Genomic DNA, 19,377 nt, shown 5'->3' on the forward strand with positions numbered 1-19,377 from the left:
TCGGCGCGCTTGCCAATATGGCTGCGTCCGTGTAGTTCCCCGGGTAACTCGTGTAGCGGCGCTGTTGACAAGAGTCTCAATATAGCTTCCTCACCGTCGTAACCTCACACGCGGTTTTCTTTCGCCTATAACGTCTTTCCAGACCGAATTTTGTTACTTCTTACACCCACTTTTTTCCACAGGTACTAGCCCTTCAATCTGATTAACTTCCCTGTTCTAATTCTCAAGTTTTTCCAAAGATTTCGATTACGCTCATGGCTCTGTCTTCTCTACTACTGCTCCACGCAAATACCCCAATGGAAATCCATCTACATTTTATCCAATGAAGTGTTAATTCTAGGAAGATTCATTGCACATATATTTTTTCCATTTTCCAGATATTTATTATTATTTTCATAACAGGTAGCGAATACATTTTTACTAATTATTTGGAGGGTTTGCAAGTATATGTATTTACATTTCATTTGCTAAATATTGCATAACAAATGATGTCATACCATAATTTTGTTAAGGTTATGTACTATATGAATACCTTTTACACTGACTCTGTGTTAGTGCTTTTAACTCCACCGGAATAGATCATCCGTAATTATCAGAAATTGAATTTGTAGTGCAAACATTTCTCTCTTCATCTTTAAGAAGATGAAGTAGTAAGAAGTTATACGCAACTCACTCAGAAGTTATACGTAATGCAAGTGTCATTAAAACGCAAGCAGTAGAAGCAGTCGGTGATAAAAAGACAATTTCTGTCAATCTTTCACGATCAAAGATCATTCAAGCCTATTTCTTGTTTGGTTTTGAAGATAAATATATAATTCTAATCATACATGAATAACATTATCCAGTTTCAGTAGTAGGGTGATGTTATTAAAAGCATGAGTGCCTAAAGGAGTATCACATCGAATATCGTTACAGTACTGTGACAGACGTATCGTTATCTACTATCGTGAAGTCGCATTTTTGTTCGATCTTCGGTAAACAACGCGCAGTGGAAATAGTATCAGGTAACAGACGATTGCTTGTTATTCTGTATTCAATTGTGTGTTTAATTAGTGTCATTCATTATTATCAATATCATATATACCAAAAATATCATGGGGCATTAATTACTATAATAGTTTAAATGAAGTTTTTGAATTCCCAAACATTTATTTTATATTTTACATTTGACAAAGCAGTATAGATATATATGTATACAATAACAGATACGTACATATCAATAGATACATACATATGTACACAATTAAATTACAGAATAAATGATATTATAATAAAGATACGAATATAATATGAGATACCTAATATATACAAATTTTATGTTCTGGTTGATTTCATTGGCCGCTGTGCTCATTTACATTATCACATCTTGCTCATCAGTTTGCAATGACAGTAAAATTTCAACCGGGTAATCTGAAATACAGTAGAGCCTCCTGTATCCGACTCAACAGGGAGGCAGAACAGTTCTGATAATGGTACAATCACTTTAATATGAAATTTCATTTATTGAAACATAGATTAAAATTGAATGACAATTCTTTTAAGTATATATGGATTTCATGTCTTCTTGGCTGCTAAGTCACATAATACTTTCGACATAATTAACTGCGACGAGCCTCAATCTTTTTGTACTCACAGTCATTGAGACTATTTCTCAAATACTTACGTTTCAAAACGCATCTCTTCATTATCATTTCATTAGCTGTTTCGCAGTGAAGCCAGTTCATTATATCAGTACATACAGCGTATATCATTCGGCCTTTCCTAACACTATGTATATTTGCAAATTCTTCTGCATGTACATCACTTTCGAGTTTCTCCTTTGTTTCGTTTCGATAGCTGGATCGCCATTAGTTTCATACTAATGTCTTATAATCTGAATCTAATAAAGGAAAGGATACATGAACGCTAATAAAATATGTATACAATACATATTTCAAACAAAAGAGGGATTCGTTATAAGGAAATATTATGTTCGGATAATACACTATTCCGGTATTAGGATAATCGGATAATGGGTGCTTGGATAAATCCGGACAGGGGGTTAGATACATTTACAGGCTGTTCGGTTCCAGAATTTTGAAGCTAAAATAAGATGGAAATAGAAAACAAAAAAATTGCGATTTGTTTTTTACACGAACGATAGATGTGCAACAGCTTTTCTCGTGCAAGTCGTAAAGCTGAAGACTGTGACATTCGATGACGTAAACCAACTTGCGCAACACTTTCTAAAAAAATAATCGATTATAGATTAAACCTGTTTACCCATTGAAATCTATTACGGCATATCGGAAATTATTATCTTTTTGCCCTCATAAAATAATAATTAATGCAGAGCGCATATAAAATTTATACAAATTTCACATACGCATTACTGTAAAGATATAGAAGGAATTCGGAAATACAAATAATTCCCTTTATTTAGCACACAACAGTTATACATATATCTTATACTCTAAAGACCACGAAATCCTACTCGCACGCACGCTTGTTGTCAACCGACTCTTCCAGTTACTTCTAACGACTGACTCTTGTCTTTTGTCCCAACTAAGGCCTGGACATCTGACGCTTACACACACATTCACTTGTACAGTGTAAATGTATCATGTTCCTAACAATTATGTATTCTCATGGTGCTATTACATGTGGGCGAACACTGACCCGCATGATCTACACACTTTTTCCACTCAAATTACTGATCACAGTAAATTACAACACTCATAAGCATACACATAAAATAAAAAATGAAGTCGTCAAATGAAACTACATAAAGATTAAGTATTAATTATGTATCAATTAAGATATCGTTTTATGGAGTAATATGCAATAATACAAATTAATTTATATCCACATGAAAAATTCTATTTCATGCGTTGCACAGTTATTTTACCCTCTTTTAGAACCCTTTTTGGTGAACGATTTCACTGTGTATAAAAAGTGTTTATACATTACACTAGAAGCATCGTTCACATAACGCAATTATTTGATTCATGCAAAACGAAAACATAATTGTTGAATTATGTTTCTTTTTGTGAATATTATCTGTAGACTTCTTTAAAAAGAAATATTAATGAAGTTATCAACTATGATCAGTTTATTACATTATTTAACACATTTATTCACTTTCTATTTGTTGGAAATGCTAAACTATGGCAAATATTAGGATTGAGAGTGTCAAGATCACAAGTCTGAAACATGGATACAATTAATAAAGAAATGAATGAAAATGGAACCGATGAAGGATTGAATAAGATAAATTCTCTCGAGGAATTCTACGCCGGTAGTGGGATCCTTGTAACTGGGGCAACCGGATTCGTAGGAATATGTCTTTTGGAAAAACTGATGCGCGTGTGTCCACGCGTCGCTGCTATTTTTATACTAATCCGTCCAAAAACTAACGAAACGATAGAACAACGATTTAAGAAGCTCACAGATGATCCCGTTCGTACATATTATTCTTGTTCCTTTCAATATTTAAGCCTGTCTGGAGCCAAATTGATTAAATCTCATTTCTGGAATTTTCGTTTTCAGATTTATGATGGCATTAAAGCAAAGAACCCCTCACTTTTTAGCAGAGTTTATCCTGTGAAAGGTGACGTGCGTCTGGCGGATTTAGGTCTTTCGCGAAAAGATAGAAATTTGCTGTTAGAGAAAGTAAACATAGTGTTTCACGTCGCTGCCACTGTGAGATTCAACGAGCCGTTACACGTGGCTGTTAATGTGAATACGAAGGGTACTCTTCGTGTCATCGAGCTTTGGAACGAACTAAAGCATCCGATTAGCTTCGTCCACGTCAGCACAGCCTTTAGTAATGCGAATCTACATGAGATTGAGGAAAAAGTTTATACGTAAGAATAAATTATACGCGAACGTTGTTCCATGGTTTACGAATATTACATTTATAATTATGTCGTGAAGAATACGTTCACTTATTATTAACTTTGCAGCACGGACCTGAAACCTTCAGAGGTGATCGATATTTGTGACAAATTCGACGAAACTTCGATAAACCTAATAGAAAAAAAGATTTTAGAAACTTATCCAAACACATATACATTTAGTAAGAATTTAGCAGAGCAGATTGTAGCAAACAAGAGTAAACACCTGTCAGTTGCGATAGTACGGCCAAGCATAATTGGTGCTTCTCTGGAAGAACCATGTCCTGGTTGGATAGAGAATATTTCTGGACTTACAGGTATTTTAATAGATCTTTTTCAATAGTAATTCAATACTCCTTACATTTCACAATATTGGAGTTAATAGCTTTGTTCGTGAGCGGCTAAATGAAAGTCTTTTCGCTAGATGATCCTTATTATTGTTCAAATTTGTTGTCGCTCATTATTACAAGAATCACTTCCTATGTATTTAGCGTTACATTTCTGCTAATCCAAAGTCACAAATAATTTATAAACAAATTTAATGTTACCAGGTAGCTTTCTGCTAATCGGCAGAGGATGTGCAACAGCAATACGGGGCAGGAGAGATGCAAGATTGGATTTAGTGCCTGTCGATTTCGTAGTCGATACGATATTATGTACTGCATGGCATGTCACGTTACATAGTGATCATGAAGTTAAAGTTTACAACTGCACGAGTAACGCATGCCCCTTTAAGTAATATTTATTAAGAATATTTTTCACCTAATGTAATTAGATTATTAGAGCATTCCAAAAATTTAAGTTTTTTTAAGTAATGTGGACAATGGAAGCGCACACAAACGTAGAATACAAAAGTCCACTTTCATCTCGTTAATACGTTAATTTAGGAAATTAGTGATGTAATGTAATACTTATTTAATTACATAATATTTCCTGAGATACTCGGATAGTAATAAACTGTACTTTAAGGGTAATTTGATTAATGGTACAAATGTAATTGTTTCAATTCGCAAGATGGGGTCAGATGAGAGATACCCTGGTGAAATGTAGTATAGAAACACCACTGAACGATACATTATGGTACCCGGGTTGTCCAATGATAGCTAATAGATATATTTACAACGTTCTGAGTGTAATTCCGGGTGTTTTTCCTGCCTTCGTTATAGATATATTTTTAAGACTCCGAGGTAATAAACCAATGTAAGTATTCTATCGATCCTCGAACAACGAGAACAATCTTTCTGGGATGATCATTGTTTTCATCTATACTAATAATTAAAAATGATATTTCAGAATGATGAAACTTCTCAGAAATAGCAATAAACTGCTCGCATCATTTGCATTTTTCACTACACAAGAATGGACTTTCCAAAGAGATAACTGTTCCGACATGACGAGAAAAGTGAAAATGTTGAACGACAGCGATATGGTCAAACTAGATTTAGGAGATATGAATTGGGAGAAGTATATTGCAATTTACCTGATGGGTATCAGGAAATTTATTCTAAAACAAGAGTTTCAGCCAACAGCCCGACAACGATTATCAAGGTGCGTATAAAAGTACCTTACTATAAAAAAATATGAACTAATATAAATACATATATTTTCGGTAATTTCAGGTTGTACTGGATACATCAGATCACCAAAATGTCCAGTATAATGATCTTACTACTGATAATATACTGTATCGTGTACTAACTATTTGAACGTTATTTCTTCTGTTTAAACCAGAGGAATATAAATACAATTTTATGAAGAAGGGATTCATCATCCTTTTCATTTTGTCTCTTCATTCGTCTCCTTTCTAAATAAATCCATTTGTGACATTGCTTGTTTTTTCTATGAAATTTTAATAAGAATGCAGGCATTTATACGCACATGATTTCAGAGCTGTAAGCAATTCATCTGCTCACTGAATATGAACATTTTTCCATTATAAGGACAACATTATAATGACAAAATCCTCTATCATCCTTCACCAAACAAAAGTTCCGAGATTGTTCGTTGACAATAATAATTTATCATTAAAAAGTCTACTGAACAATAAATAATGATGATAGAAAATAAATATATTTTAAAATAAGATAGTTCTAAGTAAAACCGTTTTAAGAATCCTTCATTTACTGTAAAGGCTCACTTTGGTTCTCAAGTTGTTTGCTCATGAACCTTGTAGATGTTTAACCAGTCGGCGTTAAAATATATGATACAATCAACGAAATAGAGGCTAGACGTGACATTCAGGCTGGATAAAATATTATTTCACATAATAAATAGTAGGTAGTTTTTTATTTAAGTTAAATTTAAATATTGTAGTATCGGAAAAGGATGGGATTAGGATAATTTAGGTTTGTAAAATTCTCCTAATACTATTTATTAAGATAAATAAAAATAACAAGGATTAATTGGACAGAGAACGATAAATGTTCAACTTGAACTAAAACACAAAAGTCTTATTCCGCTCAAATCACTCTCTATAACTCTCGTCTTCGGCATCCGCACTCGCACGCTCTCGATTCTCAACCCATACTGCACGCCTTTTGCATTCGTTCTCGCCTGCGTCTTAACTAACATTGTCTTTAGCGTCTCTTTTGTTTTTTCCCCGCCCTATAGCGCACGTGTCCCGAAAACGTTCGTGGCCAGGGTCACGTAGGCCTTTTCGACGAAACTGTTCAGTTGAAAAGATCGACGATACATTGTTGTACCCAACGACACCGCGGTTCTCGCAACATTGTATACGGTTCGGCCGATATCTTATTCCTTTTGTCCACGATACTACAATATCATATAGTATTTCATCTCTTGTGTAAGTATGTGAATATCGCAATGTACAGTGATCAATTATATTGATTATATGTGGTTCATACAAGAATTGCCACGTTTATTAACAGCTCATAAGTTCGTAATGCGTACGTGGTTGTTATGTGAATATTTCTTTTATTTATTTATTAAAATTCACAATTTGTCCAATTTGGACATTTGGTGGAATTTTTTAACGATTAAATTAGCATGTTGGTGGCTACCCCCAGCGGGGTACCATACTCGTGTTTCTTAGGTTATGTCCTTTATAAGGTCTGCTGGGTGCTTCCTTTTTAGTCTTCTGTCCATATTTATGGTTTTGTATGTTTCCGCAGCTAGCCGGTTTATGTGTGTTGCTATTCTTGATTTGTATTTCTCGGAGTATCTGCTAATTTCTTCCTTGACCGTTGGCATTCCCAGGTCCCTTCGTATATCTTCGTTTCTGACGTACCAAGGTCCGTTTACTATTGTTCTGAGGATTTTAGCCTGTATTACCTCTATTTTGTTTATATTGCTCATTGTTGCCGCCCCCCAAGTGGTATTCCGTACGTCCAGATTGGTTTTATGATCGTTTTATATATTTTTAATTTATTTTCTGTGCTTAGTTTGGATTTTCGGCTTGTTAGCCAGTGCATTTGTCTCCTTGTTTTCTGTATTTTTTCTACTATTGATTTGATGTATAGTTTCCAGGTGAGTTTTTGATCTAAGTGGAATCCTAGGTATTTGACATGCTTTGTTTGTGTTATATGCGTGCCGTTCAATAGGATGTTTGGTGGGATCTTTTTCCGTAGCGTGAATGTAATATGGTTGCATTTATTGGGGTTTGCTTTTATTTGTTTTCTTGTAGCCAATTTTCTATTTTTACGATATGTTCTTGTAGTATTTTGACTGCCGTTTCTGGGTTAGTATGCCTGACTAGTATAGCTGTGTCGTCCGCGAATGTCAATACTGTGCTGTTGGTAGTTGTTGGTATGTTCGCCGTATATAATGTGTATAGTATTGGGCCTAGGACGCTTCCTTGTGGTACCCCGGCCTTAATGTCTTTAACTTGAGAATGTGTGTCCTTGATTTTTATTACGAAGGTTCTGCTGCTTAGGTAAGATTTTATTAAGTGGTGTATTTGCTCCGTGAATTGTTTCCTAATTGTTTGTAGTAGACTTTCATGGTTAATTTTATGGAATGCTTTCTTTATGTCTATAAAGAGGGCTGTGCAGTATTCCTTGTTTTCTAGTGCTACTATTATTTCGTTTATAAGCCTGTGCATTTGCTCTATCGTGGAGTGTTTGTTTCTGAAACCAAATTGGTGATCCGGTATTAGTTTTTTTTGTCTCTATTATTGGTTTCATGCGGTCGTATATTATCTTTTCCAGTATTTTGGAAAATACTGGAAGCAGTGATATTGGTCTGTAAGATGCAGTTTGGTGCGGGTCTTTGCCTGGTTTATGTAACATTTTGATCTGTTCTAATTTCCATGGTTTGGGGAAGTATTGAATTCTTAGAATTGCATTGAATATTATTGTCATTAGTCTTATTGCTTTTGGCAGAAGGTTTTTCAAGATTTTACCATTGATTAGGTCGATTCTTGGCGCCTTGTTGTTTTTTGTTTTATCAATTATGTTTCCCACTGAAAATACAAATTCTCATCAGTCAACATCTCTCAGATCAGTCGCGTAGTTCGCTGTCGAGTGCCGAAGCGTGCAGACGTGCCTCTAGTGCCCAGTGAAGTTCGAAAACAACACGTGTCGCCCAACCGTCGAAAGTGAACACAACGTGCTCCTATCTTCCCAAGTGTTTCCTATCCGCCAGAGAGAAGAAAAGCCTACGCACCTAACCCCAACCCGATCCCTGCCGCATAGCCTCACGACTAGTTATTCATATTGAAATAGCTAGCTCGATGATGGCCCAACAATCACGACCAGGCTCGCCTGTCCAAACCCATCACTACCCCGCGCTACTCCCCCCGTGGCAGAAATTCTGCAGATCCCCCCGTGCCAACGACGCCAATAAGGCGAAAAAACGCAAAACCGAACCAGCAGACACAAACTCGAACGAACATCCACCAACGCAAATAAACACCCACAACAGGTTCGCAATTTTGGAATCCACCAACGATGCCATGGAAACCGCAGGCTCACCACTTAACCACCACGCACAGAGACGCCCCCCTCCCCCACCAATATTTATTAACGATGTCATCGACATCCAGACAATGACCAAGTCCTTAGAGAGAGATATCTCCAAGGAGGACTATAACCTGAAGATAACCAACAATCAGGTAAAAATCCTGCCTACGAATCCAGAAGCTTACAGGAAGCTCACCAAGACACTCAGGGCCCTGAACGCCAACTTCCACACCTACCAACTCAAAGAAGAAAGACCTTTTCGGGTGGTGCTACGAAACATCCACCACTCCGCAGACATCGACGAACTAAAAATAGAACTATCGAAACTCGGCCACGAAGTCACCAATGTCAGCAACATAAGGCATAGAGTCACAAAAGACCCGCTATCGTTAAATTCGAACCACCGCAAACCAAAAAGGAGATAGTCCAATGCAAAAGGTGCCAAAGATATGGGCACACACAGAAATACTGCAACCACACCTTCCGCTGCGTCAAATGTGCAGGTACACACCCCACCGACCAGTGCAGGAAATCACCGGAAACCCCAGCGAAGTGCATCCACTGTCAAGGTGATCATCCTGCCAACTACAAAGGCTGCTCAGCCTACAAAACTCTGTACTCAAGCAAATACCCCAAACTTAGAACAAAAGAGGAAAATTACCAAACACCCAGCTCGCCGAAATCCACCGTTATCCCAATCCCCCCAACCAATCAAACACCCAGCCCTATCAAACTCACCACTCCCTCAAACTCCTATGCCCAAGCGGTACAAGGCACTCAAAATACACCAAATAGCCACAGGGATCCTCCCCAAAATAGTGCCCCCACCTCACCTAACACAGACAACGTCTCTAGACTTGAAAAGCTAATAGAGAAACAATCAGAGCAAATAAACAATTTGCTATCGCTATTAACAATCATAATGGAAAAATTAATACGCCCAGACACAAAATAAAACCAAGACGCATAGCTCTGTGGAACGCCAATGGTCTAGCGCAACGCAAACTTGAGCTAGAACTCTTCCTAAAACACCAGCTAATCGACATAATGCTCATATCTGAAACCCACTTCACCGACAAAAACTACCTGAACATAAACGGATACAAGTTCTACCATACCCAACACCCCAGCGGAAAGGCCCACGGCGGCACCGGAATCATAATCAAATCAAACATTAAGCACTACGAACTTCCACCATTCCAGAAAGACTACCTCCAAGCAACAAACGTAGCAATAGAAGACTGTCATGGTACAATCACCACTTCAGCTGTATACTGCCCTCCCAGACATTCCATCGCCAAAGAAGACTTCGACTACTTCCTGGACACCCTGGGCAATAGATTCATAGCCGGAGGAGACTACAATGCTAAACACACCCAATGGGGTAGCAGACTGGTTACAGTAAGAGGCAAAAACCTCCTCAACAGCATAATAACCAACAACCTCAACTACCTTACCACATACGAACCCACACACTGGCCCACCGACACAAACAAAATACCCGATCTCCTTGATTTCTTCATAACCAAAAATATCTCGCCAAGACACGTCCAAATCAATTCCTCGGCCGATCTCTCCTCTGATCATTCCCCCGTGATAGTAACAGTCAGTTCAACCATCATCGAGAATACACCTAATGGCTCCATTCATAACCAACACACCAACTGGCAGCTCTTTAGAGAAGTCTTTACCCGCACAACTTCAGCCTCAACCTCACTAAAAACCAATGACGAAATCGAAGCAGCCACGGAATACCTAAATGCGAGCATAATAAACGCTATCCGCGTCTCCACACCGGCAAAAACGTCCATCAGCAATCACGAATACCCCCAGTACATATTAAAAAAAATAGCAGAAAAACGTAGACTAAGAAGGATATGGCAGACCCATAGAACACCGGAGGACAAACGCAAACTAAACAACGCAACTAGAAAACTATCCAAAACCATAAAGAACTACAATAACGACCGTTTTCACAAATATCTCGCCAGCCTGTCCCCCACAGCCGACTCAAACTACTCACTATGGAAAGCCTCCAGGAAACTCACGCGCCCCCCACAAATAATACCTCCAATCCGCCGCCCACAGGGTGGATGGGCGCGTAGCCCTATAGAATAAAGCCAACATATTTGCTGAACACCTGACTGAAGTATTCCAACCCCATTCCTCCATAGCTGCAGCGGACGTCACCGAATACCTGCACACTCCCTTCCAAATGTCCCCTCCTATTGAACCCTTCACTTCTGCAGAGATCATAGAAGCAATCAGTCGCCTAAACCCCAAGAAAGCAGCAGGTCACGACCTAATAGGAAATAAAGCAATCAAGGAACTCCCCATAAAAGGGATCGCACTCATCGCATCAATCTTCAACGCCATCCTCCGCCTAGAACACTTTCCTAAGGCGTGGAAAATCTCACTAATCACCCTCATCCCCAAACCCGGTAAACCAATATATGAAGCCAGCTCCTATCGCCCAATCAGTCTTTTACCTACCCTGTCTAAACTATTCGAGAGGATGCTCACGAATCGTCTCCTTCCACTCCTAGAAGAATTGAAAACTCTCCCAGATCACCAATTCGGCTTCCGAAAACAACACTCAACAGTAGAGCAAATCCACCGCATAACCCACATGATCAGCCAAACCCTTGAAAAGAAAAAATACTGCTCAGCCGTATTCCTAGACATCCAACAGGCATTCGATAAAGTATGGCATGAAGGGCTACTCTACAAGCTTAAAAAAATCCTACCCCACCCATACTACTCCATCTTAAAATCCTATCTTACCAACAGACAATTCATAGTTAAATGTCTAGGCGCCACTTCCGCAACATTCCCAATAGAATCCGGCATACCGCAAGGTAGTGTCCTCGGATCCCTACTATTCTCCATCTACACTGCCGACTTACCCATATCAAACGAGGTAACAATAGCAACATTTGCCGACGACACAGCACTATTAGCTACCCACGCAGACCCGGCAATTGCCTCATCCACTCTCCAGCGAAGTCTCGACTCCATGGAAAAGTGGTTCCAAAAATGGGGTTTTAAAATAAACGAAAAAAAATCCTCCCATGTAACCTTCACGCTCCGAAAACAAACCTGCCCCCAGGTCACCATTAACAACACAATAATCCCAAGCAACGACTCCGTAAGATACCTGGGCATGACCCTGGACAGGAGGCTAACTTGGAAAAAACATATCTCGGAAAAAACAAAGCAACTAAAGGAAAAACTAAGAAAATTCTATTGGCTCACGGGCCGACGCTCCAAACTAAACATACAGAACAAAATAACCCTCTACAAAGCCGTAATAAAACCTGTCTGGACCTACGGAATCCAACTATGGGGAACAGCAAGTAACTCCAACATTGAAATACTCCAACGCTTCCAATCGAAAACGCTAAGATCCCTATTAAATGCACCCTGGTATGTTACCAACGAAACAATCCACCGAGACCTCAAGATACCTACAGTCAAAGATGAAATACACAAGTCCAGAAGCAGATATAGCACAAGAGTCAACAACCACCACAACCCACTAGTCACCCAACTACTGGACACGACGGAACAGATCCGCAGACTAAAAAGAAAATACCCACTAGATTAAACCCTTAGTCCTACTAGAATCAACAATATAAAGCTATTATAATCCATGTCATTGTATCACGCCAAATTAAGTTACTGAAAATTTTCAACGAGAATTGATTGTAAATATTCTAATAAATAAAAAAAAAAAAAAAATTATGTTTCTAATTTCTTGTGCCGATGTTTTAGGTATGGTGTATTCCTTGTCGGCTGTGGTAGTAGTGGTTTGTGGATCCTCCTCCGTATGACTTTTGAGGTTGCTGTTGTTGATAATGTGTGGTGTGAATATGTTGCAGAGGTGGTTGGAGAATTCTTCAGCTTGTTCTTCGTTGCTTCTTGCCCATGTGTTATCTGCTTTTCTGATTGCCGGGACGGGTATTATTGGCTTCCTTATTTTTTTCGTGGCTTTCCATAGTGAATAGTTGGTGTTCTCGTGTGTGGGGAGTGTCCCTATGAACTTTGCGAATTCGTTATCGTTGTGCTCCTTTATTTTGTTTTTTATTTCCTTTGCAAGTTTGTTTAAGTGTTTTTTGTTTTCTCGGGTTCTGTATTTTTGCCATTTTGCTTTTGCTTTTCTTTTTTCTTTGATTTTGTCGAGTATTTCTTGCGGGATTGTTATTGTTTGTCTGCTGGTTGGTTCGGGAGTAGTGGTTGTCCTTGCTGCTTCCTGAATAGTTGCTGTCAATGTTGCTACTGCCTGTTCTATGTGTTCAGGAGTTTTTAACGGGATATTGCAGTTTATTTTGCTTTCTATTATTTCTTTGAAAGTTTGCCATTTGGTGGTTTTATTGCATAGTGTTTCTGGTTTGCTATAGTGAATTGGTTTGTTTCTGTATTCAATTATTATGGGTGTATGATCGGAGCTGAGCTCGAGGTTGGGTGTTATTTTTAGTTTATTTGTGTTTAGTCCCCTTGTAACTGCAAAGTCCAGAAGATCTGGTTTTTTGTTCAGGTCAGTCGGCCAATGTGTCGGTGTTCCTGTGGATAATATATTGAGGTTATTATTTCTTATGTATTTTTCCAGTGTTCTACCTCGAGGTGTAATGTTTCTTGACCCCCAAAGCGTGTGCTTTGAGTTGTAGTCTCCCGCTGCGATGTACTTGTCCCCTAGGTCCTGGAAGTATTCTTCCCACATTTGTGTTGTTATTTTGTGTCGCGGAGGCACATATACTGCTGACAACTGGAAGTAGTTGCTGCTAGTTTGAACTGTAACAGTGGTTGCTTGTAAATATTCTTTGTTAACTTGGCTGTGTAGATAATGTTTGATATCGTTTCTGACTATCACTGCTGTCCCTCCGTGAGCTTTTCCTGAGGGGTGTTTGGTATCATATATGGTGTAGTATGGTATTTTCAAATAGCTTTTTGTAGTGAAGTGTGTTTCTGAGACAAGTAGTATGTCTATATTATTATTCTATATGAATGTTTTAGTTTCGAGGGCCCGTTGTTGTAGGCCGTTTGAGTTCCAGGCTGCTATTTTTAGAGTGTCCGTTTTTATTTTTTGCTTAGCACGTTTGTAATTAGTTGTAGCATGACTGTGATTTGTTGGGTTTGTTGTTTGAGTACTGCGCTTTGTTCGCTTATCATTTTGGTTAGCATTTCGGTGTTCTTTATAGATTGTTTGAGCAGTTCTTTGATTTCTGCAGTGTCATTGTTACTATTGCTGTGGTATTGGTTGTGTGTGTGTGTTGGTTGGCTGGTTACTTGAGCATAGCTTAGACCACCAATGGTGTTGGTGCTGATAGGTTTGGTGTTTATTGCTTGCTCTGTATTTGGTAATATTTCAGGTTTTGTGCTGTCCTGATGGGCTTGTGTGTTAGTGCTTGTCCTGCTTCGTAGGGGCGGGAACAGTTTACGTTGTAGTTGTTTTCTTACTTCACATCCTTTATAGCTGGCTGGGTGGTTTCCGTTACAGTTGAAGCATTTAACTTTTTGTATTTTTCCTGAATATGGGCAGTGTACAGTTAAGTGATTTTTTGCGCACTTGACGCAAGCTGGGCTTCTGTTGCAATAGTTTTTAGTGTGTCCGTATTGTTGACACCGCATGCATTGAGGTATATCTTTTTTGTGTCGTGGTGGTTCGACTGTTACTATTGTGTTTAGTATTTGTTTGATATCATATATTTCCTTGTTATTGTTTCTGGGTTCAAGTTCTATTAAGAATAGTGGTAGTGGTTGCTTTGTGTCGAATCTTGTTATATTGTTTATTGTTCTTGTTTGATGACCAATTTTAGCTAACTCATCGCTTAGTTTATGTATGTTGGTTTTAGGATGCAATCCTCTTATGACAATTTTATAGCTCCTTTCAGTTTTAAGCTGATACGTGTGGTAGATAGCATTTTTTTCTTTTAATGCCTTTATAACTTTCCTAAATGTTTCTGGCGTGTTTGTTTGTATTTTTATTTGTTCCAATTTTGTTTGCTTTATGTGTAGTTGTTTTACTCATCTAGATTATTTAGTAGATCGATGAGCGGGTCTATTATTTGGGCATCAACAAAGATTGGTGGTGGTTTTGTAATATGATTTGTTTGGATAGTGGTTTCATTTACGGGGTCAGCGTCTATTTTTTCCGTTAGTGAGTTGAAGGAGTTACTTAATGGTAATTCTTGCAGCCATCGCTGCTTTTCTGTAACTGGGTTTTCTATGGCACTTATGTCTGTGGTTGTTTTGCGTTTTTTGCTAGCCTTCGCTGGCTTCCAGCTTTCGTCCTGGTAGTATCTTTCATGTTCTGAATTGCTATCTTCCTGTCCCCGATGCTCTTTTGTTTCTTCTGTCTCAATGTTAATTTGTTTGGTTTTTATATAATATGTTTCACCTTTTGTTGCTATGTTTATAGTTGGTATCTGCATTGCTATTTTATTTCCTCCTCACTATCACTTTGCAGCACTATTACTTTGAAGCACTTTTTCACTATTCACTTATACCTGGAGAGGACGACCGTCTAGACATCGATTCTTCAGTCTGAAAATCGAGTTTATTGTAACAATACTTAATTAAAATACAGAGGTAAACAACAATTAATGATAATTAATAACAATAAATAATAATTGTTGAGAATTGTGGATCTTGATGGCCGAAATATTGTTATGGAAACATTAAATTTACACTGGGCATTACTATTAACGTAGACACATATTTATTTTATAAACGTTTTCTAGAATATTCATCGATACACACTTGCACGCGTCTCAGCACTTTTTTCCATACCCGACCTTTTGTAGACTGTTTACATTCGTCCGTTTCTCAGTCGCCGCGCACACACATATCTCCACACACTGAGATCCACATACAAACATCTCCACTACGCATTCGACCTAGTCCAGCACAAAAATTATACATATCTCAATAATTATTCTCGCATCTATGTATATTGGTGGTGGTTTAGCGATGCGAGTTGTCGGACTTTCCGTTGAGTCCTTTGCTGCCTCTTCTGGCAGTGCGCTAAATGAATTATGCAGTTTGATATCCTGCAGCCATTGTTTTTTTTTTTCTAGTGTTTCGGTTTTCCTCCCGCTTGCGAACAGGGTTACTTTGCGTTTTTTGCTGGAAGTTGCCACCGTCCAGCTTTCTTCGTGGTGTGTTGGTTCATTGTTCCCGTCATTGGCTTGTGATATTTCCATGTTAACGTCTTTTTTTCTGCCTCTGTAGAGCCTGTAGCTCTATTTATAATGTATGTTACTCCTTTGTTAGTTATTTTTATTGGTGGAATCTACATGTTTCCACCTTTTGGCGATGGGCGTTTACTTTTCCGCTTTCTCTTCCCTCTTGCCGCACTTTCACTGAAGCACTGTTTCGCACGTCCGTTTAGGTCGCCTGCACAGGTGGAACTGTCTGATATGAATAACGTGGATCTGTAGAACAGCTACATCCTCTCCGATTTCGATGACTTTCGAACACGTTACCGCCAGTATGATTCTAAATAACTCTTTCCTATCTATGTAACTGTCGGGCGGTTATAGTGTCTGAGATATTTGGAAAAAATTATCGATACCACTACATCGCATTATACGTATAATTGTGCGTCCGTGATAGCGTACGTGCCAGGATTTGTTGGCCGTCGATCCTTTCTATATAGCATATACAGGGTGTTCAGCTAATGTAAAAATACTTACGAGGCGATTCTTGCAGCTAGAATGAGATGAAAAAATCAAGAGCAAAAAAATTGTGTTTTCGGCTTTGTTCTTTAATTAACCGTTTCGCTAATAACGCTAGTTATACTCGGCGGCCACGAAGTGACTCCTAGAGGCTAAGACCGTCTATAACCGGCGGTGTCGTAAACTAATTTATGCCTAGCAGCGCCTCTTGTAAGTTCCGCGCCAAATACTTTACAGGACTGGATTCGCATTTATACATTGTTTGATTTTTTAATTTGTTTCGACTATCACAGAACAATAGTTAGTTCAGGAAAGTATTACATACTTTAGACAAAAAAGGTCCGAACAATTTGTATACCGTATATTTGTATACTTATTTGTATTCCTATTTCTTAAAAGTATTATAATTTACGTTTCATTTAATAAACTTTTCAGATTCTGCTCTTTTCGAAGTAGTTTCTAAACATCTGACAAAAACTACAAGTGTTGAACGTATTAGATGAATCAGAAACTGTTTCGGATAACTGCAGTGAAAGAGATTGAATGTACTAAGTACCACAGATTCTGATGATTCTGAAATAGAGAATAATAACGCGCGAAGGACAATTTTACCAAATGTCATATGACGACAGAAAAATTTGACCCCAAAATTCATGATTTTACCCTACGAAATTCGGGTACTCAAGCAGACATAAGTTATTCATGGAAAATTATAAATTACTTTCAGTCGTAAGCGAAGTCGTTAGCGAAGAGTTGGTAGAGTGTGTCGTTGAAAAGACAAACAATCAATGCCGCCCCCCCAAAAAAAATAACAATAATGTAATAGCTGATACAGTGCTCCGTTAATTATATTGTTCCATTGTTATCTCTCTTTTAATGACGGGAAACAAGAAGCTATCGTTACCAGAATTTCTTTTTTTTTTTTTTTTTTTTTTTATTTATTAGAATATTTACAATCAATTCTCGTTGAGAATTTTCAGTAACTTAATTTGGCGTGATACAATGACATGGATTATACTAGCTTTATATTGTTGATTCTAGTAGGACTAAGGGTTTAATCTAGTGGGTATTTTCTTTTTAGTCTGCGGATCTGGTCCGTCGTGTCCAGTAGCTGGGTGACTAGTGGGTTGTGGTGGTTGTTGACTCTTGTGCTATATCTGCTTCTGGACTTGTGTATTTCATCTTTGACTGTAGGTATCTTGAGGTCTCGGTGGATTGTTTCGTTGGTAACATACCAGGGTGCATTTAATAGGGATCTTAGCGTTTTCGATTGGAAGCGTTGGAGTATTTCAATGTTGGAGTTACTTGCTGTTCCCCATAGTTGGATTCCGTAGGTCCAGACAGGTTTTATTACGGCTTTGTAGAGGGTTATTTTGTTCTGTATGTTTAGTTTGGAGCGTCGGCCCGTGAGCCAATAGAATTTTCTTAGTTTTTCCTTTAGTTGCTTTGTTTTTTCCGAGATATGTTTTTTCCAAGTTAGCCTCCTGTCCAGGGTCATGCCCAGGTATCTTACGGAGTCGTTGCTTGGGATTATTGTGTTGTTAATGGTGACCTGGGGGCAGGTTTGTTTTCGGAGCGTGAAGGTTACATGGGAGGATTTTTTTTTCGTTTATTTTAAAACCCCATTTTTGGAACCACTTTTCCATGGAGTCGAGACTTCGCTGGAGAGTGGATGAGGCAATTGCCGGGTCTGCGTGGGTAGCTAATAGTGCTGTGTCGTCGGCAAATGTTGCTATTGTTACCTCGTTTGATATGGGTAAGTCGGCAGTGTAGATGGAGAATAGTAGGGGTCCGAGGACACTACCTTGCGGTATGCCGGATTCTATTGGGAATGTTGCGGAAGTGGCGCCTAGACATTTAACTATGAATTGTCTGTTGGTAAGGTAGGATTTTAAGATGGAGTAGTATGGGTGGGGTAGGATTTTTTTAAGCTTGTAGAGTAGCCCTTCATGCCATACTTTATCGAATGCCTGTTGGATGTCTAGGAATACGGCTGAGCAGTATTTTTTCTTTTCAAGGGTTTGGCTGATCATGTGGGTTACGCGGTGGATTTGCTCTACTGTTGAGTGTTGTTTTCGGAAGCCGAATTGGTGATCTGGGAGTGTTTTCAATTCTTCTAGGAGTGGAAGGAGACGATTCGTGAGCATCCTCTCGAATAGTTTAGACAGGGTAGGTAAAAGACTGATTGGGCGATAGGAGCTGGCTTCATATATTGGTTTACCGGGTTTGGGGATGAGGGTGATTAGTGAGATTTTCCACGCCTTAGGAAAGTGTTCTAGGCGGAGGATGGCGTTGAAGATTGATGCGATGAGTGCAATCCCTTTTATGGGAAGTTCCTTGATTGCTTTATTTCCTATTAGGTAGTGACCTGCTGCTTTCTTGGGGTTTAGGCAACTGATTGCTTCTATGATCTCTGCAGAAGTGAAGGGTTGAATAGGAGGGGACATTTGGAAGGGAGTGTGCAGGTATTCGGTGACGTCCGCTGCGGCTATGGAGGAATGGGGTTGGAATACTTCAGTCAGGTGTTCAGCAAATATGTTGGCTTTTTCTATAGGGCTACGCGCCCATCCACCCTGCGGGCGGCGGATTGGAGGTATTATTTGTGGGGGGCGCGTGAGTTTCCTGGAGGCTTTCCATAGTGAGTAGTTTGAGTCGGCTGTGGGGGACAGGCTGGCGAGATATTTGTGAAAACGGTCGTTATTGTAGTTCTTTATGGTTTTGGATAGTTTTCTAGTTGCGTTGTTTAGTTTGCGTTTGTCCTCCGGTGTTCTATGGGTCTGCCATATCCTTCTTAGTCTACGTTTTTCTGCTATTTTTTTTAATATGTACTGGGGGTATTCGTGATTGCTGATGGACGTTTTTGCCGGTGTGGAGACGCGGATAGCGTTTATTATGCTCGCATTTAGG

The 19,377-nt window shown here is 38.8% G+C and overlaps 1 protein-coding gene across 4 annotated transcripts in view; it reads left to right on the forward strand.

Moving 5' to 3' along the window:
- The window catches only part of LOC126926273 (fatty acyl-CoA reductase 1-like), a 285,326-nt gene that overhangs the window by 217,533 nt on the left and 48,416 nt on the right, over nucleotides 1-19,377 (forward strand). For 3 of the 4 annotated variants that reach the window (XM_050742546.1, XM_050742539.1, XM_050742538.1), the window contains exons 6-7: nucleotides 5,169-5,423; nucleotides 5,495-5,638. The exons of the other annotated variant lie outside the window; for it this stretch is intronic. In XM_050742546.1, coding sequence (XP_050598503.1) covers nucleotides 5,169-5,423; nucleotides 5,495-5,573 — 334 coding nt within the window. In that variant the 3' untranslated portion in view covers nucleotides 5,574-5,638. Of the gene's footprint in view, nucleotides 1-5,168; nucleotides 5,424-5,494; nucleotides 5,639-19,377 lie in introns of those variants that run through there. 4 annotated transcript variants of the gene reach the window in all.

This window comes from Bombus affinis, chromosome 17 (genome assembly GCF_024516045.1).
Source record: "Bombus affinis isolate iyBomAffi1 chromosome 17, iyBomAffi1.2, whole genome shotgun sequence".
Taxonomy (NCBI): Eukaryota; Metazoa; Arthropoda; class Insecta; order Hymenoptera; family Apidae; genus Bombus; species Bombus affinis.